General features: G+C 44.0%; 1 protein-coding gene across 4 annotated transcripts in view; it reads right to left on the minus strand.

Annotated features, from left to right (window-relative positions):
- Positions 1-22,672, minus strand: part of golga4 (golgin A4) — an 85,890-nt gene that overhangs the window by 29,665 nt on the left and 33,553 nt on the right. For all 4 annotated transcript variants that reach the window (XM_063191341.1, XM_063191340.1, XM_063191339.1 and 1 more), the window contains 7 exons: positions 12,522-12,669; positions 11,429-11,628; positions 8,706-8,804; positions 7,862-8,017; positions 3,189-7,153; positions 2,534-2,655; positions 627-757 (listed from right to left, as the gene is read on the minus strand). In XM_063191341.1, the coding sequence (XP_063047411.1) occupies positions 627-757; positions 2,534-2,655; positions 3,189-7,153; positions 7,862-8,017; positions 8,706-8,804; positions 11,429-11,628; positions 12,522-12,669 (4,821 nt within the window). The remainder of the gene's footprint in view (positions 1-626; positions 758-2,533; positions 2,656-3,188; positions 7,154-7,861; positions 8,018-8,705; positions 8,805-11,428; positions 11,629-12,521; positions 12,670-22,672) is intronic.

Below are 22,672 nucleotides of genomic sequence, written 5' to 3' on the forward strand. Positions count from 1 at the left end.
CTTGCTTTAGTTTCAAGAAAGGTAGGTTTTAAAGGATCTAAAGGTCTGTACAATTTAAATACTCAAGATGATGTATGATTCCGTACTTTCGATTTCGGTCTGTTTCAAAGTTGAGCTATTATACTGTAGATGATCATCAGACCATGATATATGACCAATTATTACCAAAACACACAAACATTTTCAAGTTATAAAATTAAATGTTTATCTGTTTTCAGGACTTTCAGGTCAGTGAGTGAGTTAGTTTTTCATTTCAACAGCGTAGGTGATGGACCAAATATTTCTACAGAGCGCGGCTATTTGTGTCATCTGCATTCACTGGGTGACTGGTGCAAATCCCCCTCCACATAGTGCTTCTCATCATAAGGAATCAGTGAAATATCATTTGAATTCATTTGACATACAGTCAATTTTTGTCTCTTTGAGTTCATTATGAAAAAATGTATCTAATGAAGGTCTGAGACTGAAAAATCCTGAACAAAGTTAAAGTGAAATGGTCAATGTGCAGGTGGTTTTTTTGGGTGTGTGTTTTCACTGACCTCTGGGTCACCTCCAATGCACCTGCCAGCTGAGCTGAGCTCAGCATAATTTCCATGCCCTTTGTGTTTCCTAAAAAAGACACACACCTGTAGGATTTCCTCGTAGCGTTGCACTGTCCTCTTCAGGTCATCCTCCTTCTGGGCGATCACCTTCTTCAGTTGCCCCGCCTCCTCCTTGTGACTGTCCAGTAGCTCCGTCTCCACATTCTGGGCCTTCTCTGTGTAGGGGCAGAGCCACGCAAGTAAGAGTTAGGCTAATATTTACACAGAGAGGCTGTTCCAATGTTCGTACTTTCCGCCCTTTCCGCACTGTTTTTGGGTACGAAGGGCGGTTCCATTTCTAATCGCGACGGTAAAATACCTGGATAACACCCTCAAACCGGCCGTTTTTTGAAGTGTGGAGTTCTGTTCACTTTTCGCACTCAACGGCCGCCATGTTTGTTACGTAGTTTCCTCTCTGGTTGAGTGTCAGATTGGTCAAACTGCCGAATCTCAGTGATGACAGCATAGCTTTGATTCCAAAGACAATAGCCATGTGTATAAGAGAAAGAGGTAACTTTAAAAAAAAATTCAACATAAGGAACAGTGTCTTCAGTGATGAATTGTATATTGGCGGTTGGTAAACTCTGATGACACGCGACAACCGTCATTTCCGTGAAGTGTATCAGACAGAACGTGAATTGGACCTGCACTTCACCCTCAAATTTAGCCGTTAAGTTGAGGGTGGAAAGTGCACTGTATGTGCACTGAGTGTGGAGAATGGAACACGTTCAAAGATGGCATGCAGACTTTGGCACACAGGTCGCCATTGACATACAGTAGTTCCGAAATCATTCCAGGAAGTGAGCATCAAACACAGAAAGTGCAGCAAATGTAATTGATTTTAATTCATTTCATGCCATCTTTGCTTGTTATATAGTGGTTCTGTGTTAGTCTCTATCATATAGAAAGCAGCTGCCTCCAATTATTTGAATCTAGGTGAATCATGTCACCAACCGACTACCTGTACCCCAGTTGTCACAACTCTGACTTCCATGGCTCTGTGTGGGGTAAAAGGGATAGACAAAAGGGCCATGTCTAAAATGCTCACTACTAGATATGGCACTGCAAATGGAGCAAGTTGCATTTTGGGTCTTTACACCGTGAACTATGTAAAGTAGTGTGCATCAGACCCCCCAATGAAAAATATAGCCTTGGATGTATATAAAAATGCCCAGTAAAAACACAGTGTCAAATATTTAGAAATTTGGATGAAGACTACCAGGTCCACCAGCCCCATGAATATAGAAAATCAAAATCTTGGAACAAAAGTGCAGTAACAAAGTGGATGTAACATAGCTGCACAATGTAGTGTCCTCTACAATGGGCCTCATCTATAAATAAGCAGGCAGGGGTCATCCCTGATATATTCACGGCTCATTTACAGTGTAGACAACTTGCACCCTATGGTGAACTATGGGTAAACAAGCCGTAATATAGCAGCTGTTGTGCTCAGTAAATGCATTGCCATTTCAGATTCCGCTACAGACAGGCAGGAGAACTCAGAGCACTGACAGCCAAAGATGGCCTCCAAAAACACTTACTCCCTCGCTAACTTCCTACTTGCCAAAACGGATACACTGGCAGTGTGAGGGAAACATATGGTAAACCTGCCCAAGTGGAAGTCTTACTTCAGCAGTTTTTATTTCTCTCTTTTTTTTAAGACAGAAAGTTTTCCTCAATCTCGCCATCCCTCATTTAACACCAAAACCCCTATTCAGCATGTTTGAAAGGTCAAAACAAATTGAATTAAAATACTTTTCAAAATGTTTGTTAAAAAAACACATTAAAATAACTTTATAGAACTGCTGCAGCAGCAGCAGTCTATAAAGGTATTTGCAGAAATTACTTTAAACAAAAGTCAGCCAGGCAACAGTTATTGTAATGCTGCCTTGTGATTCTTCCAAAACAGCAAGACAAAGAGCTGTTCTGTGTTGAACTGCATTCCTCCTTACCAATGGTTTCTTTTACGGAGGTCTCCAGTTCCTTCTCTTTCAAAGCCATTTGTGTGTTGAACTCCCTCAAAAGCTGCTTTAGAGCCGAGTTGTGTTTCAGCTCCATGTCCTCCATCTCCAGCCTGTGTAGGAAAACAGTGATATATTTATTATATTACATTAGGCAGCCGTGGCCTAATGGCTAAGAAAATGGGCTTTAGATCAGAGGGTCGCAGGTTCGAATCCCACCCTTCCACTCCCTTCCGCACTCAATGGCTGAGGTGCACCTAACCACAATGCTCCAGGGACTGTAACCAATATCTTGTAAAGTACTGTAAGTCGCTTTGGATGAAAGCGTCAGCTACGTGTAAAGTAATTACATTTAACAGATGTTTTAACCAAAGGCATTTGCGTACATACAAGGACATAATCAGCAGTACACAATATACGGGAACTTTTTGAGTATAAGGCCAAACATTGCTTATGCACATGAGCAAGGTTAGGTTTTATTTAATGAAGGTATGGAGAAAAGACCTCACAACATTCTTGGTTTTAAAAATATAAGTTCTAAAACTAAAAGAAGAACAAAGGAAAAACTGTCACAACTGACATAAGAGAATAACAACAGAATAACAAGGAATGAGTTCAAGTGATTTTTAACCATTGCATGACTTACTTCAGCCTCTTTTCACTTTCTTCCTCCATCTCCTTCTTTAGATGCTGCAGCTCCTGCTCATGCTCCTTCCTCAACGAGCGCAGATCCTTCTGCAACCTCGTGAAGTCCTTTTGGATCTTCTGTTTCTCCTGCTCCGTCTGTGTCAGCCTGCTCTTCAAGTGCTCTGGACTGTGTTCCGATGAAGTGTCGCCGTCAGTGGACCCGTTTCCCTGAGAAGAGTTTTGATGGAGGTTTAAAAGACCCTCTTTTTGCTCAAGGCTCTGAGTGAGGTCCCGAAGCTTTTGCTCATACTCCTCCACTAACTTTGCTCTCTGCCGCTGCCATTCCTCTTCCTGTTGGCTTGCATCACTCCCTGGCACACTGCCCAAGAGGGTATGGTTTTGCTCGGCTACAACACAGTGATCTTTCTCGATTAGTGGCATCTCCGTCACCTGAGCTTTCTGCAGCTCTTCAACCAACGAGGTCTGTTCTAGGAGATCTGCCTTAAGGCGACTGATTTCAGCCTGATGGCTAGAGTTTTGCTCCTGGACTTCTTCAAGCTTCGCCTGGAGCTCTTTAAGGCTGCGGAGGGCTTCCCCCCTGTCGTTCTCGATGCTATCTGCCTGAGACATTTTGGTTTGAAGGCCTGCGATTTTCTCCTCGTAGCTACTCCGCAAGTTCTCGAGGGACTCCTCCCTCTTGATGTTCTCATCGTGGCACACTTGCTCCAGCCGTTTTTCGTGCTCTTCTCGTAGAGCGGTGAGAGCCTCTTCTAGACCCTTTTCCTTCGCTTCCAACAGCTTCACCTGCTGCTCCTTGGCTGTCTCCTCTTGCTGCCGAACCTCCAAAATCTCACTCTGAAGCCTCTTGATGACCTTCTCTTTCTCCTCGATCTGTGAGGTGAGCTGCTTTCGAATAAGACTAATCTTCTGCTCCGCTTTCTTCTTCAGCTCGGCCACTTTCCCCGTGCTCTCTGTAGAGCGCTCCTCGGCCGCTCTCAAGGCCTCCTCCTTCTCCCTCAGTATCTCCGCTTTCTCCTTTTCAAAGCTGACTCGCTGCTGCTCAAGGTCTTCTTTGGTGGTTTGGGCGTCTTTTTCCAGAGACTGCAGTTTTGCCTCCATCTCCTGGACAAGGTGGCTGCTCTGAGAGGATTGCTCCTGAGCCTGCTGTACCTGCTGCATAATCTCTCGCTTCTCATTTTCCCTGATGTCCAAATGCTGTTGCAGGTCCCTTTTCAATTGCTCAGACTCTTTTGTCCTCATCTCTAACTGCTCTTCCAAGTCAGCAGCTCGTCTTGTGCAGCTCTCAAGGTCTACTGTCAACGCATTGACCTTCTGCTCTTTTTCTGAAAGAACTTGGTCCATCTCTGATTTGCTTAGGGACTGATTGTCAAGGCTTGCCATGAGTTTCTTAACGTTTTCTTCTTTCTCTGCTACTTGTTTCTCCATATCCATTATTCTCGCTTGCAGAGACTTAACAGTGTTGTGGTTCTCAGTGAACTTGGATTCTGCTTTTGTTTTGAACTCCGTCAGTTTGATCCTGAGTGTCTCTGTCTCTTGAAGAGCAAGACTTTTTTCTTTATTTAGTGTTTCCACGGACTCTTCCATCTGACTGTTGAGGGTTTGTTTTTCCTCCATGTGCTGCTTATTCAGCAAGGATATGGCTTCTTCCTTGTCAGCTATACTACCTGCTAACTGCTTCTTCAAGTCATTCATGGTGCTCTCTAAATTGCTGATATGTAGTGCATTTGCTTTAATATTTTCTGAAATGGTTTGGTTTTCCTCTGTCAGCTGTTTAATGTGAAGCTCTTTCTCTGAAAGTATCTGGGAGTTATTATCAGAGGATTTTTGCAAAGACTCCCTCTCATTTGTTAAGGCTTTAGTATTTTCTTTCAGTTTAAGAGTCAACTCCTCAACTGATCTACTCAAACCCTGGTTATCCTGCTCCCTTTGCTTCAGCTGTCCCTTTAAAGTGCAAATTCTGTCATTTCTTGTTATTATGATGTTTCTAAGGTCTGATACCCTGTTTTGAGAGCTTATGACTCTGTCTTGAAGCTGTTTCACTTGATTTTCCACATTCATACAAAGTTGGTCAGTGAATCCATCAAGTTTGACTTTGACGTCTTTGCAATAGTTTGCAAATTGTGCATGCATGGATTGTGTGTGGTTCAGGAGCTCTTTTTCCTTCGCATGTAGCTTTTGAACTTTCTCCTCTAGCTTCTTCTGGAGGCTATCACTTTCCTCACTTCTGGCATGTTCCATAGCACTCAGCTTGCTGTGTGCATCTTCTAGATTCTTGGACAGTTCCTGAACCCTTTCCCGTCTGTCCTCTTCCAACTTCACCACTTGGTCTTGGAACATGTTTCGCTCATTAAGGGCCTGGTTAAGGTTCTTCTCCACTGACTCCACCTGGTCTTTGAGCCTCACCTCCGCCTGTGACAAACTTTCTAGCTTTGCAGCGGCCTTCTTCAACTCAGCTTGCAGTTTCTGCACAGTAGTCTCCCTTATTACCAACTCCTCCCTCAGGTCGGTCATCTCTTTGGCAATGTGCTCCTTCTCTTCCTTGCTAACACTAAGCTGTTGCATAAGTTCATCCAACTCTTGGGACTTGCCTTGCAGTTCAAGGGCATGTTTCTCCAGCAGTTCCTCTTCCTGCTGACTGAGCTTCTCTTGCCAAGTCTGCGCAAGCTGTTCTTGTTCTTGGGCCTTGACCTTGCTGATTTTTTCCAGTTGCTCCTTGTGGTTAGCCTCCAGGTCATATAAGGCAGTGTTTAGGCCCTCTGAGTTGGCTTGGGCCATCTCCAAGATCTTATCCTTGAGTTGCTGCTCTTTCTGCTGCAAATCTTTATCTTTTTTCTCTAGCTCACCCTTCAGTGTTTCTTCAGTTTCCTGCAGCTTTTTCTTGAACTTTTCCTGCATTTCCTTGGCCTTCTGCTTGATTTTTTCTGCTTTATTCTCTTGTGATTTTAGTTTGCCCTCCATGTCCTTTCTGATATTTTCAATCTTGGTTGAATGTGCTTTCCTTTCCTCATCAAACTGTTTCTTTAATTTATTCACCTCCTCTTGGATGGCCTTCAGTTTGTCAGTGTGGGAGTTCTCTTTCTCAGAGAGCTCATGTTTGGCCTTTTCAAGTTGGCACTGCGCTTCATGTAGCTCTTTGAGTTTTTGCTCAAATAGGTCAGACTTTTGCTGGCATTCTTTTTTGGCCTTTTCCAGGAGGCGTTTAAGATCTTTTACTTCACTCTTAGATTGTGTCAGCTGTTCTGATATCTCACTAAGCCCATCTCGCTGCTTTTGCTTCAGCTCATCAAGCTCTTTAACCACACAGTTGTTATGTTGCTGTGCCTTTTCGAAATCTTCTCTCAAGACCTGGCCCTGCTGGTGGAGCTCCTCCGATTCCCTTTCTTTTTGTTCGAGACACATTTTCAACTTATTCAGCTCTTCTTTCAACGTCTTCTCGACTCCACCAAGTGACTCTTCGTGTTGATGCTTGATGCCCTCCACTTCAGCTTGATGCTTCGTCTGCACCTCTCCGAGCCTCATCTCCAGCTCTTCCCTTGCCAGCCTGCTGGCCTCTTCAGCTGCTGTGAGCTTCTCCTCTAGTAGCTGCTTGGTCTTTGTGACCTCCAAGAGCTCCGCTGATAGGGCCTCAACATCATTTTGCTTCACCTCCAACTTCTCCACTATTTTCTGGTTCATGTCCTCAACATGGGCATGGAACTGCACCTCTTTGTCCTTGAGGATTGCCTCAACTTCCATCCTGTGCTTTTCCTGCAGCTTCTGCACAGAGGCGCTGTGTTGTTGGTTCAAGGCCTCTGCCTGTTCCGCTTTGGCCCTCTCCAAGAGTTCCCGCTGCTCGGCCTCAAGTGCCTGCATGTCTGCCTCATGCTTTTTCTTCAGTTCCTCTATCTGTGACGACAGTTTGCTTTCCTGGTTGCCTTCCTCGTCAGAGTTTTTGGCCAAGGAGCTTTCAAGCTCCAATATTTTCTGAAACAACAAAAATGTAGGTGTTAATATAATAATATTTTGGGCATCATCAAGAAAATTTCAGTTAGCTTTCGCAAAACCAGACTAAAATATGCTAGTTCCTTTTTACACAAAAGATACTTAATGATATTCTTGTGCTGATGTTTCAGATAAAGACTATACCAAATCATTCTTGAAGGAGTTTCTGAAAAACCCATCAACAGAGGGTGTACTGCGTAGGCAGTAGCTGAGGAGAGAATACCTGCGGACACACTCACTGCCTGTTGCAGCGTTCAAAAGAGTGTATGCGTGCACATCCCACTGGACTGACCAGATGCAGGACAAATAAGGTGAAATCCAAAATGAAACAAAATAACATCTGCAGCACTTCTGAAGCTTCAGATTCAGAGCTGGTTGAATCAAAGTTTGGGCATGGTTTTAGTCTCTGACCCCGGGATTGATGTGTCAATACCGACGCAAAAGTAGTGTGAGGGATGCGCGCACATCCAGTAAAACAGGTGCTGGATCAAACAAAGACGTGTAAAAGTATTTAAAAAATCGGCACTGTTGCTGTCCAGCGGTTTATTCAACACAACGATTTGACCTCAGGCGGTCTTCGTCTGGTGTACCTGACGAAGACCGCCTGAGGTCAAATCGTTGTATTGAATAAATCGCTGAGCAGCAACAGTGTGCAGCTTTTTCCTTCTTTGATGCTTCTGATGCACTCACAGTGTTGGCAGCCTCCAGCTCAATCTGCAGGTCCTTGGCATTAGACTCCGCCCCCGCCTGCAGGGCTGTCTTCTGGAGCTCCGCCTCCTCTAAGGCCAGGGAGACCTGCTGCTCCCTCTCCTGGGCCACTCGAGTCATCTCCTCACGGCACTGCTCCTGCAATACAATGCAACAGTACATTACGTAACGTAAGGGTCAGGCAATGCTACTATTCACAGCACAACACATATAAAAACACACTCTGTCACTGCTCCTGCAATGCAAGTAACACAACAGTCTTGGCTGGCAGTGGCGTAAGTATTGGTTAAACATACACAAACACACACAGGCACGAGTTATAGCCTGATGACAGTGCTTCCAGACTAAACAAAACACTCATTGCTCGTTCCCCCATACGCCACAATAGTTAGCCGTACAAACTATTAGACATGGCTCCTGCACACAACAGTGCATAACATAACAGTTGTTGTTTTTGTTGTAATAATAAGGTGCTTTGCGGCCATCACTTATTGTATATTTTGAACTTGTCCGTTCATTTCACATTGAAACTCAACACACATCAGGTTCAACAATTTCCTGATACAGCTATTCCAGCAAGCAACAATGAAAGCACCCAGGCTCTTCAAACCATTAACTTGTTTGTGGAAATTATGGTAAAAGCAAAGACAATCGGACAATGAAATCAATCTCGAGAGAGCTCAAGAATGCATGATGCATGCAGGTCTTGATAGGCATAGAGATTACAGGGAGTTCCACTAGAGGCATGTGTATTTTAAAATGGGGGGAAAAAAAGTTTCAGATTAAGAGGCATAAAAATCGTCTGCTCTAGAGTTTGTAAACATACCACAGCTTGATTCATCTGAGCTTGGAATTCTTTTTCTTTGCTGGCCAGGACCTCTGCATGTGCATGCTCCAACTCTGCAATTCTGTCCTCGGAAGACTTCTGCAAAACAAGAGGCGTGACACAAAAAAAAATGTAATCAATCTTTATTACACAAATTTAATTACACAGCGATTTTATTCCATATCTTTAATAAAAATGGATAAAGAATGCACAATAGCTTCCTGTACTGATAAGCCCAGCTGGCCAAGTAACAACAAGTTCTGTGAAAGTGAGTTCAAAATGGAGGCATCATCATTATCCAAATTCCTTCTGCACGCGCAGTGACCCAGACCACAATGTGCTTCAGCTAAATCCCGTCCAACGCAGACTCTGGTCCTGGGCCAAACTGGCACCTGTTTCTGTCTGACCCTTGTGGGAAGTACACATCCTTGTCATGGCTGGGACTGAGGGGGAAAAGCTAATGATGGAAACAGAAATAGGTTGCCTCGACCGACGACCTTTTATTTAAAGCTTAGCAACGTGTAAAGAATATAAGCCTGTTAAAAGAGGACTGTCAGAATACTCATTTGGCCACTTCCTGATTTACAGCCGTGAATGGCTCAGTAAGGGGTGCTTAAGGAGTGCAGCGGGGTATTCCCTAAAAGCGTCCACGTCGGGGCCTTCAAGTCACACCACTTTAAAATCTCCACCCTAACAAAGTGCAGGACGAATAGTGGAAGTATGGAGGCAGCCAGGCAGAAGAGTGATGACTTATGCAGACACCAAGAGAGAGGGAGAGAGGGAGAGAGAGAGAGAGAGGGAGAGGGAGAGGGAGAGAGAATGAGAGAGAGAGAAAGAGAGAGAGAGAGAGAGATAGAGAGAGAGAGAGAGAGAGAGAGAGAGAGAAAGAAACACCAATGCCTCTGCATTGAAATCTGAAATCGCATAAGGAAGATATAAAGAAGGAAGCTATACCTCCTCTACTCCCCCAACTTGACACTTTTTTGACACAACTCCCAGAATTGAAATACTGCATATTGACAGATTCTTACAACAGTGGAGGAGATTAGAGAGGAGTGAGTGAGAAAATGACCAGATAGATTCCCTCCCTTCAGATTATTTACATGAATGAATGAATGAATGAATACATTTAAAAAAGAATGAATAAGTGAGTGAGTGAGTGAGTGAGTGAGTGAGTGAGTGAGTGAGTGAGTGAGTGAGTGAGTGAGTGAGTGAGTGAGTGAGTGAGTGAGTGAGTGAGTGAGTGAGTGAATGAATGAATGCTGTGAGGTTACACTGCTTCTTTCCTTCAACAGCTGTTGGACTGATAACAGCATTATGAAAATAAATACCCCGAATGGAGGAAAAAATGAAAATCTGTCTCAAAATCTGTGTGTGTGTGTGTGTGTGTGTGTGTGTGTGTGTGTGTGTGTGTGTGTGTGTGTGTGTGTGTGTGTGTGTGTGTGTGTGTGTGTGTGTGTGTGTGTGTGTGTGTGTGTGTGTGTGTGTGTGTGTGTGAGGCCCTCGCTCCATGTGGGGCCCCACATGTTTTGACCCCTTTTGCTGGGGTAGTTTTGTTGTTACTGGTAAAAGTAAAAATGTAAAAACATTTCCTCACTGACACGTTAAGGTTAGGGATTGTTTTGGTTTGGGCACAGTTTGGCATTCTTTAGCTATTGTTAGGGTTAATATGAAAGGGAGGACCCCAAAAAGATATTAAGGTGGGGCTGTGTGTGTGTGTCTGTGTGTGTGTGTCTGTGTGTGTGTGTCTGTGTGTGTGTGTGTGTGTGTGTGTGTGTGTGTGTGTGTGTGTGTGTGTGTGTGTCTGTGTGTGTCTGTGTGTGCGTGTGCGTGTGCGTGTGCGCGTGTGCGTGTGCGTGTGCGTGTGCGTGCGTGCGTTGACTGATCCAATCTAGCTGAAACCAATCTAGCAAACATCAGTAAATAAATTACACGCAGATTAGCTGTTACTATATTCCAAACGAGTTCACAGCATTGCAGACTGGCGTCCAACTCCCTGAAACACAATGACTGTAACAGATGGAGACCAACTCGAATGGATGGCTCTCAGTCAGCTCTGCAGTATAAACTTGAGCATTAAACGACATTCGTCATGAGAATGAATAGCTGTAAAAACTAGCAGAGAAAAACATCCCTAAATGTCAGTAATTCTTATAAATGTCATCCTTCAGTTGCATATCAAAGAGTCAGCATGTCTCCACCTGACTAAGACAGCCTGCATAGCTTCTGTTAAGTGTGTGTGTGTGTGTGTGTGTGTGTGTGTGTGTGTGTGTGTGTGTGTGTGTGTGTGTGTGTGTGTGTGTGTGTGTGTGTGTGTGTGTGTGTGTGTGTGTGTGTGTGTGTGTGTGTGTGTCCCAATAACGTGTGCGTGAGATTTTTTTCTGAAAGCAACAAAATGTATATAACGTGTTTTCTATGAATTTTGGATGACCAATAAGAATGAAGCGTTTGCATAACTGTATGTGTGTGAAAAGACAAGACCTTGTGAACATGCATGTGGGTCAATGACGTGCAAACACAGCTACACGGCACTATTTATGGAATTTTTTGTTTTGTTTGTTTTTAGTGGATTATCTAAGAAGCAAATTAACTGCAATACATTGATGATCAATTACTAATTAATTTATGGTCATTAGCTGTGGTTGCACACACCTGATGTCTGAAAAAAAACGCCCTTGACCCATATATGTATGTGTGTGTGTGTGTGTGTGTGTCCTTCTCACCTTCATGATGCTGACCACCTCCTGCTTGACTCGTGTGAGCTCCTGCTGGAGGCTTTTCCTCTCCTCCTCTCCTGCCTTCTCCACCTCCCGGACGCGCTCCTCCCCGCTCCTCTCGGCCTCCTTCAGTCGGGCCTCCATCTTCCTGCGTGCCTCCTCCGCCCGCTGGCCAGCCACCAGTGCTCTCTCCAGCTCCTCGAAGCCTGCATGGGAGGCAACGAACAGACGCACGCGCACACACACGCACGCGCACACACACACGCAGCGTACACACACGCATGCACGCACACACACACACGCACACACAGACACACACACACTTAAGATGATCATTTGCGCAGGTCAATTAGTCTGTTGCTATGGCAAATCAATTACCAACAGCATCAGTAGAGGTCTCGGTAGACGCTGAGCTTCAAGCTGTAACTGGGCTCGCCTCCTAACATCGAAGCGCTTTCTCATGTCGCTATTACAGAATGAGCCTCGACATCACTGACAGAGATTAAACAGTAGCCCAGTGCTGCAGAGGACGTGGGGTTTTGATCGATTCAATACAAACAACATCAGTAGGGACTTTGTCACAGTGTCTGCTGTCTGGCATTTAAATGTGCTTTCGACAGTCAGTGCCGGGCAGGGCAGAGGTTAGGGAGTCAAACATTCTACATCATGTATTCGTCAAAGAGGAGGAGAACGGGGGGGAGGGTGTTGATGGTGTGAAAACAGTAAAATAAACACTGACCAAACCATCTACCATACACCTCCCACATACACACAAATACACGCGCACACACAGACAAGCACACACACAACAATCTGTCCAATGTGACTTCCCACTCCCTACCTGCTCTCTTGCTCTGAGGAGGAACACACGCGCAATCATACACCCACAGAAATATTCACTAGAAAAGATGTACACACACGCTATAATGCACGCACACACGCCCACACACACACACACACACACACACACACACACACACACACACACACACACACACACACACACACACACACACACACACACACACACACACCAGGCACATACATGCACGCACACACGCACGCATGCATGCAAACGCACACACACTCCTTTGGCCACCTGCTTTCTCGTTCTTCTCCTTCTGCTCCTGGAGCTGCTCCTTCTGGGCGGTGGCCTGCTGGACACGCACCCTCAGCTGGGCAATCTCCTCCTCCTTCATTTCCAGTGTCTCGTGCATCTGCCGCTTGGTCTCCGCAATCACCATGCCCTACGACACACGCACACACGCACACACGCACGCACGCACGCACGCACGCACACCACAATTAGGGCTGGGTATCACAATCATGTTCCTGTATCGATTCGATTTCGATTCTTAGGGCTTTGAATCGATTAATCACGATTCAATTCAATCCGTTCCCTTCTTGGTGCCAGGATTTCTCCCAAAAGATACTGTTGCCTATTTTTATATATAAATGTCAAAGGGCTGTGGCTTGACAGTGTTAACAGATTGCTAATTTGTAATAAGTAGGCCTAGGCCTAATTGACTAATACCTACTGGGTATTTTCCATAGACCTAAATTAAACAAAAAGAACAAAAAGAAAAAGAACCAAAAAAATCGATTTTGTGCCCTGTGAATCGATTATGTGAATTTTAAATGATATTGATCGATTATCGATTGAATCGATTATTTTACCCAGCCCTAACCACAATAGTGTGATAACCATGCCCTTAGAGCAGGGGGTGGGGAACCTATGTCTCGAGGGCCGTTTGTGGCCCTTGATGCCGTTTTATATGGCCCCCATTATAATTTGAATGTTATTCAGCTTCACATGAAATATGGCATATTTTGTAAAGGAATCTTAGAAAATACATTCGCAATTGAATTAATTATTTATATCTAATTAATTATATTCAGGGAACCTAGAGAAGGTGGTGTTTGTTTAAAAGGTGGCTGCTTTCAATATAGGCCTAAAGTGAAGGGAGAAATCCTGGTTTGTGTTCATAGTACCGCCCTTGGAGGACTTTTACGGCCCTCAGATGAGTCTGAAGTGGCCCTTCGAATGAAAAAGGTTCCCCACCCAGACACACACAGAGAGACACACACAAACAATAACCATGCCCTAAGAAACACAGGTACAGTCAGGGCTGTAGTGGTCAAATTAGAGGTGGGTAAACTATGAATTTTTTGATCAGACAGACCGTGACGCGACGCAACGTGACGCGACGCGACACAGCAAACAGCAATGCAAGGTGTCGCGAATCTGTATGGCTGTCCTGGCCTTATTCCATGACGTTATCAGTTGAAGTCATATTAAATCAATTAAATTTCAAATTTCAACAGTAAAGAAAAGTATGTGTAGAGTAAGAACTATCTAGGCTACAGTAGATATGGTGTGTGTGTGTGTGTGTCTCCTCTCGCACTACCTGTTTCTTCATCTCCTATTTCATCTTTCTCTGTTTCCTCATTCTCTGTTGGTACTCTTTCCTTTCCTCATCTTTCCTCTTCTATCTCTCTCTGATCTCCTGATGTTTCTCCTCTCCCTGTGATCTCTGCCTCATTGCCTGTACCATCACTGCCTGAAAAAGTAGAATTTAAGAGTTGTGGGGCTGAGAACACCAGTTAAGCAGCCTGCCAATTACACTGACAACATAAGTTAAAGAATCACTCATAGGCTATACTGCCGTGCAATACTAGAACGCAGTAACTCAAAATGGTCGAAAAAAATTTTATATCGGAAATCGGTTCTAAACTACCTCATTTGTCTTGTGTCCAAAAATGGTGGTCCAACACCGTCCCGTTTTGGAGAAAACTCATTTTGAAAGTGCAAAAATGACCCAAAAAAGGTTAAACAAAAACGCAGTAAGTCGGCGAGTTACTGCTGCACGTTCCAATGGGACTTGTTTGGGAGTAGACAGTAATACAAGCTAAGAACGCAGTAACTCCTGCAGTAACTCCATTTTGTGGCAGTAATACCAGCCAAGAACGCAGTAACTCTGTTTTTTGTGGCAAAAAGACACATAAATGTTGTTTTTTTGGGGGTTTTTTTGTGTGCATTAAATTTCTATCCTAAACAAGCATTACCAGGAAGTGTCACCACCAATTTACCGACAACACAGTTGTCGCGCCATATGGAAAACTTTGAAGCCTTTTTTCTCAGTTTGCCGTTTTCAGAGTTACTGCGTTCTAAGATTGTAGGGCAGTATAACTACCTATGTCAGCATAAATAGCCTATACAGAATGTTTTTTCTTATATTGTTTTATATTTAGAAAATATAAGATTGCTATTTTTGTTTTACACTTGCCAATTCAATGGCTGTTTTTAAAAAAAAATCATAAGCCATCACATAAATCATATTTTTGCGGTATTTAGAATGACAATTGACCTTTTATTAACTCCGCCAGGAGGTTATGTGATCGCCCGCTTTCTGTGTTACCATGTCTGTCCGTCTGTCGCTCTCTTCGTTCGCTGCTATTTCGCGGCCTGCCACAAGGTGGCCGAGGTGAATTGAGCTATGACAGGGCGTGCCTGCGAGGTGGATTGATGGACAGTGACCACAGCCAGAATGTATTACGCGCGGATTTGCTGTGCCTACATGGCTGCGTAGCCAATAGCACACCAAATGATATAATAATAATATACAATATGGCACACATATCGTCGCAGAGTGTTTGCCCTGTCAACCAAACCAGCTTTCGCGGAGTTAATTGTTCTCCCAGTGTTTCCCTGCAGTTGAAGTTCACGAAGGCTGGAGATAAAAATATCAATATAGGCGAATAGGTTATAACAGTGAACAGACAGCGCCAAAGGTACCCGGTTCACTACAGGCTACATGAAAGGTTGGCGGAGGTCTGCACACTCTGGGTGCATTTCTAGTTTGATTTGCTATTCTCATTTCACCTTGAAGCACGAGAACGTCTCGTGCTGTAAAATTATTGTTGTAAAATTACACTGGTGGCATTGCTAAATTATTAGATAGAATGACTAGCGGTGGATGACGAGTGCAATACTGTACAAGGATAGCATGACTACGCATTAGCTAATCTGAAAGCTCGTTCTGTCATTGCCATAATTCGTCAAGTCAAACTTATTTATGAAGCACATTTAACGACTCATGTAAATTGATCTCTGTCAGTCTTACTTTGTACTTGAGGCCTTTTGCTGGCATCTGCGGAAGTGGAAGCACTGGATGGTCTCTTCAAATATCTCCTAATATCCATGATGACTAACTTTGAACAGGTAGGCAGGCAGGCAGGCAGGCAACTACACAACGTGTATGTGTTTACATATTCCCTGCATCCTGATTGGTGTCGCCGCCGCAGCCGTAAGGCACTGATTGGAAGGTCACATACCCGAATACAGAGCAGATGGAAATGATTCCTAAAGCGTTGTATGTTCAACAATATATTTTAAATGGCACCAAATTTATTTTGGATTATTCCAACGGCAGATCACAAGGCGCAGGGAACTTTGACGTGCGTAATTGCCATTAAGAGCTGCGTAAACGCTATTTAGAGGTGGGTAAACGCTATTAGAGGTGGGTAAACGCTATTTCCTAAATTCCAGAGGTGCGTAAACGGCGTTTACGTGCGTTTACCCTCCACTACAGCCCTGGGTACAGTATACACGCACGCACGCACGCACGCACGCACGCACGCACGCACGCACGCACTTCACCGCCAATTGTGTCGTGTTTCCTTGTTTCCATAATCGCCATAACGTAACAGAAACACCATACTATATACACACTGTGTATATAATTTGGTGTGTGTGTGTGTGTATTACACACAAACATTTACACACACAGGAACTTTCACTTGAACACACACGCGCGCGCGCACAAACACAGGCGTGCATGCACATGCACACACACATTTGTATCTGTGATATCTATGCCCTGCCACACACACATTACCTTTCTAATATACGTGTCCTAAAAGGACATGAACCATTGACCTGCACCAATTCCTCTTCCCTTATCCTTAAAAAAGCACTGATAATGGGGGGGGGGGGGGGGAAATGGTGGATTTTGACTGACTCCAAGACAGGAACGGATTATGACTCCAAAGGACCCTGGACCGGGCAACAAGAAAGGACCCCACGCTCCAAGGAAGTTGCTCGGTTGCAAAAAGACTCAAGGTTTTGGATCAGATGTTTGAGGCCCTTTGTAGTTGGGGGTTTGGGGACAAATTTTGAAAATAAAGTGGTCAAACTTCGACTTTTTTCGCACACCTCAGCTGGCAGGTGCGTCGGAGATGGCACCATGGGTCACTCAGCAATAGTTTTAAAAAAACTCCCGCACACTGACCATTTCGCTGTTCTTTCTTTAATAAACGACGTTTCGGTACTAGACCTTCATCAGGCAAATGCGGGAGTTTTTTTTTTTTTTTTTTTTAGAAAAAAAAAAGAAGAAAATAAAGTATATATGAAGTAAAATATATAAAGTAAAATATGAGAATGGAAACAGCGAGACTCGGGCTTGACCCTTGGGCCCCTGAGCCTGGGCCTGGTTAGCCTGTGCAGTAATTTGTCCTTGCTCCAAGACCACAACATGGTTTAGTGTTTGGGAGTCAACATTCCTCTGCACTGATGAGTTGGCAGAGGTCAAAGAGATTGCCCCGTTTACTAGTACTAGCTAATAAAAAAAAACCTTTGGCTGGTATGCCGCTTAACACAGCCACGCGAGAGGAAGGATGGTTCCAATATTTTATCTTTTTCGCTTCATCAATTTTTAAAGCCACTTGCGGTTGTTTTTGGGGATGCAGGCATTCCGTGCTAGATGCTAGGGGGCCTGTCGTGTGCCAATAATGCGGGGGTCATAGAACGACAAATAGATGGGGAGCAAGTGTGTGAGAAGGGGATAGATAGATAGATAGATAGATAGATAGATAGATAGATAGATAGATAGATAGATAGATAGATAGATAGATAGATAGACAGATAGATAGACAGATAGATAGACAGATAGATAGACAGATAGACAGATAGACAGATAGACAGATAGATAGATAGATAGATAGATAGATAGATAGATAGATAGATAGATAGATAGATAGATACAGTGCCCTCCATAATTATTGGCACCCCTGGTTGAGATGTGTTAAAAGCCTTAAAATAAATTCAGTGTTAATTGCAGAAGAATACTAGCCTAGCGAGCCAGACCCGTACAGCAAAAAGCTGTACCAGGGTCTAGGAGGGCTGGGCAGCAGTGTGGGCGGGATAAACGGTTGCTTCAGCACTCAACGCCACGCAATTGGATGGCAAACAACCAATCCCCACACACTTCTGTGTAACGTCACAGCTGTCTTCTGAAGCGGCAATTCCAAGCCGTCGTAGCAGTGAATGCGTGTGATCACCACAGCCACAAACAAGTTTCCTAATAAATCATGTTTTCACTTACATAGTTCAAAAATGCCTCGTTTTCAACCACACGGCCCTTCTTGATCATCCAGCGAAATGTTGAGCAATTTGGGGCTTGTTAAATGGTTATATTTATGATTGTTGTCAACATGGCATGTTCGGTGTTAGCTAGCTAGCTGTATACCCATAACTAATACACAGCTGGATATTAGCTCTGTGTAATTGACGACAGATTGGCTAGCCACTAGCTCGGTAGACTCTAGGTGTCATTCCCATCTATTTAGTAAGCGACTCACACAGACTTCCAAAGCTCCCAAATGTCTCGTTTTTAATGACATGGATCTTATTGGAATTTGGGGCAGGCATATAATACAAGGCTGGATACCTAGCCTCTGTGTTAATTGGCGACAGGTTAGCTAGCCCAGCGAGGGCCCCTTTGTAGGTGGAGCGGGCAAATTCGAGCCGTCGTAGCAGTGAATGCATGTGATGACCACAAGCACACAAACAAGTGTCCTAATAAATTGTTTTCACTTGCAAAGTTCAAAATGCCTCGTATTCAACCACAATGGCCCTCCTTGATCAACCAGCGAAATGTTGAGCCATTTGGGGCTTGTTAAATGGTTATATTAAGACTGGATACCTAGCTCTGTGTTATTGACGACAGGTTAGCTAGCCACTAGCTTGGTAGACGATGCCATTCCCATCTATTTAGTAAGCTACTCAAAGACTTACAAAGCTCCCAAATGTCTCGTTTTTAATGGCATGTGTCTTATTAGAAATTGCGGGCAGCAATTCCATTCTACACCTACAGTAGTGGTCTGATAATAGCGTGTGACTTGGTCCTGTAAAATGCTCAACTTAGCTTACCGAGCTAGTTTAAAACATCGAATGATCAAATGGTATTGTGTTGTGATCTATTTGTGTCCGATAAGTTCATGGTGTATTATTACATCAATCCATGTCAGACACGAAATGTATTATCATCCAGGCTTTTTAAATTAAGTGCACTTTCGTGCTATACGTAGCACGGACGGACACCATGCTTCTTCTTAGAAAGTTTCCTGTTTACTTAGTAGCCCGGCCCCCCTCGCGATTTGATTGGCCCTGTCATCGGATAACTTTCAGCCTCGCAAAACGACCGGGGTCCGCTAGACTGCCCCCGGGAGCAAATTCAATTTGCGGTCGCTAGGGGCGTCTAGATTTCTAGGCTAGAAGAATACTGTCACACTGAAAAATTTAGGAAAATGTAGCCTTCAACTCAAATGAATTGTTGGAAAATAAAAAAAATCCCTGACTAAAAAATAATTATTTTTCATTAAATCACCTGTTCCACAATTATTGGCACCCTTAACAATTCCCAGGAAATAAATATAATTGAAGCATTTCTGTCATTTCTATAGTCGTTTACAAAGTTTACCAGAGTATGTAGGAACATTTAATTAGTAATTCATCACTTCCTGTTTCCCTGGGGTATAAATATGACGTGACACCGAGGCCATTTCTCTTATCCACTCTTAAACATGGGAAAGACAAAGGAACACAGCATACAAGTAAGGCAGATGTGCGTCGACCTTCACAGGTCAGGCAGAGGCTACAAGAAGATTGCCACTCAACTGCAGCTGCCCATATCCACTGTGAGAGGAATAATTAAGAAGTTCAAAACAACTGGAACAGTGGTAAACAAGCCCTGGACGAGGACCCAAGTTTATTTTGCCACCACGCACAGTGAGGAGGATGGGTAAGAGAAATCAAAAGATCTCCAAAGCTCACTGTTACAGAATTAACAACAAATGGTAGCATCCTGGGGTCACAAAAGTGTCCAAATCAACCATCAGGCCGCTGTCTACACGCCAACAAGCTGTTTGGGAGGCATGCACGGAGAAAACCTTTCCTCACCCACAATCATAAACGCAAACGTCTGGAGTTCGCCAAGCGGTATTGGGGCTTCAACTGGGACGTGTGCTTTGGGTCAGATGAGACCAAGATTGAGCTTTTTGGCAACAAACACTCTAAGTGGGTCTGGCGTACCACGAAAGATGCGCATGCTGAAAAGCACCTCATACCCACTGTGAAGTGGGTGGGTCAGTGATGCTGTGGGGCTGTTTCGCTTCCAAAGGCCCTGGGAACCTTGTTAGGGTGCATGGCATCATGAATGCTTTGAAATACCAGGACATTTTAAATCAAAATCTGTTGCCCTCTGCCCGAAAGCTGAAGATGGGTCGTCACTGGGTCTTTCAGCAGGACAATGACCCTAAACATATGGCCAAATCTACACAGAAATGGTTCACCAGACACAAAATCAAGCTCCTCCCATGGCCATCTCAGTCCCCAGACCTCAACCCCATTGAGAACCTGTGGGGTGAGCTGAAGAGGAGAGTACAGAGGAGAGGACCCAGGTCTCTGGATGATTTAGAGAGATTCTGCAAAGAGGAATGGCTGAAGATCCCTCTTTCTGTCTTTTCCCATCTTGTGAAACATTATAGGAGAAGATTATGTGCTGTTTTGTTGGCAAAAGGGGGTTGTACAAAATATTAACAACAGGGGTGCTAATAATTGTGATACACATTATTTGATGTCAAATAATTATTTCTTTATGTGGGATTTTTTCCCCACTGAATAAATGCACTTGTATTGAAGGTTGGATTTTTCTCTTTTTTTCCATTAAGGTCCCATATTATTTAGAAAAAAATAATAATAATTGGAAGCTAAAAAACACATCTCAACCAGGGGTGCCAATAATAATGGAGGGCACTGTAGTTAGATAGATAGATAGATAGATAGATAGATAGATAGATAGATAGATAGATAGATAGATAGTGTGTATGAGAGAGAGAGAGAGAGAGAGAGAGAGAGAGAGAGAGAGAGAGAGAGAGAGAGAGAGAGAGAGAGCGAGAGAGAGAGGGAGAAAGAGAGAGAAAGAGACAACGAGAGAGAACGAGAGAGAGCGATGCTTGCTGAATGAATGGGACTGCATGCTGAGTAGCCATCCATCAAGGTTGAAGATGAGCTTGGAGGATGGAGAGCAAAACAACAACATCACACATACTTGGGCAGGGATTTTTGTGGGTGACCATGTTAACATAATCCAATGGTGTGTGTGTGTGTGTGTGTGTGTGTGTGTGTGTGTGTGTGTGTGTGTGTGTGTGTGTGTGTGTGTGTGTGTGTGTGTGTGTGTGTGTGTGTGTGTGATAAAGTAATTTCCTCTGTTTCTCATCCTTGTGCTTGTAGTACCAAACAGGATTACAGGATACGCAGTCTCATCTCTTCTCCCTCCTTCGTTTCGTCCCTCTTAGCAACCAAACAGACTCTTGCCAGGCAGGAGACAACTTTAAGAAAAAAAAACCCCTCTATGTTCTGTTCTGAATGCTTCCCACGTCCTTCCTTCCAATTTTGTGAAAAGACTGTGCAACAATCTCTAGGGATTGATAACAATTCCCTTGGTGCACGGTTCAACGCTAACTTTTTTATGCATTGCCATCAAGTCTCACCCTCTTTCACTTCTGAAGCCCTCTATTATGGCGTTGTTTACGCCAGCCCTGCTTGGATCTAGGGTCCCCACAGAGAAGCTATGAATTTTGTGAAAGGACCGTGACAACAAGCTCTAGCTCATGGAGTCACACATCGACATTGATTTTGCAATTTCAACAGTATTGCTGAATCTGTGAGTAGTTAAACTAGTGCGTCATTAAAACGTCAGATATATGGTTTCTCCAATCACATGGAAGGATTTTTCATAAAACCACCGTACAGCCGTAGTACCACATGAACGTTTCTCAAGCAAGGAACAACATTAGAGAGCCACATTAGCAGAATTGATGCTTTGCCATCGAGATTCACCCGCTTTTGAATCTGAAGCAAAGTTATGGAGTTGTTTGAGTCAGCCCTGCTTGGGGTTCCTAGATCCTAGTGGTACCAACTAGCACTAAGGCTGTGACGATATTGCATCGAATCGAGGGATCGCGGTACACAGACCCACGAACCCCTAGCGCGAACCTTCCTCACAGAATCGCGATGCGCCCTTTAAAAGTTGTTACCCCCCCCTCAGAATAGAAAACAGCAGGATACAGGCAAATGTTTCCATATGCGCTGAAAAAAGACAAGTAGGCCTAGAAAAGGGGCACACATGTGCGAGTAACAATTCCATTCACCCCTCTAATAAAATGTTCCGTCAAACCAGCACATGCATTTATTGTTATCCATTGCCTGAGCAACCTCCGCGAGACGAAAAACTTGCGCAAACGTCGGAAGGTAAAGCACAGAAATGAACAACAGACCAAGGCTCTATCAAACGTGTGAAGATGTTTTGATTCATGCATGCGCCGATGTATTTTGAGTGGAGATTGACGTTCAGCGCAGACAGAGACAGAAAGAGAGCGAGAGAGCGAGATGATCCGCCTGCCCCAATTCATTGTCCAGCCTGAAATCGCTAGTACGCCCTAATAAGGGAGTGTCTGAAGTCGGGCAAACGTTGAGGTCGATGTGGATATTAGGCAGCATTAGCCTATTTCATCCCCCCATTGACCGCCTGCCTAGCGAAAACGTGCTCCATTTCAGCCTCTGCATCCATTCCCTCTCTTGACAAAATGTCAAATCTCTAAACCAAACAAAGGACAACGTGCGTGTTGCATAGTGAGAACATAACTGAGGTTCATTTCGAGTTTTGTTTGTAAGCGGCGCGCGCTGCTGCACGATCAAAAAAGTTACAAAAATATTAAACATCAAAATTAAGATTTCTGTAAGTAACTTAATACAACATGTTTCCTGACGAAATATGACCAGTGTTGTCTTCAGTTAATGTTTGGATATTAATTGGATGATGTTTGATAATGTGAGACAGTTGTTAGACTAGGCTACCTAATGGAACCTGACCCTTCTCTCTCTGTCTCTCAAACATGGTCAGCATCTCA

The sequence above is a fragment of the Engraulis encrasicolus genome, chromosome 24 (assembly GCF_034702125.1).
Source record: "Engraulis encrasicolus isolate BLACKSEA-1 chromosome 24, IST_EnEncr_1.0, whole genome shotgun sequence".
NCBI classification, from domain to species: domain Eukaryota; kingdom Metazoa; phylum Chordata; class Actinopteri; order Clupeiformes; family Engraulidae; genus Engraulis; species Engraulis encrasicolus.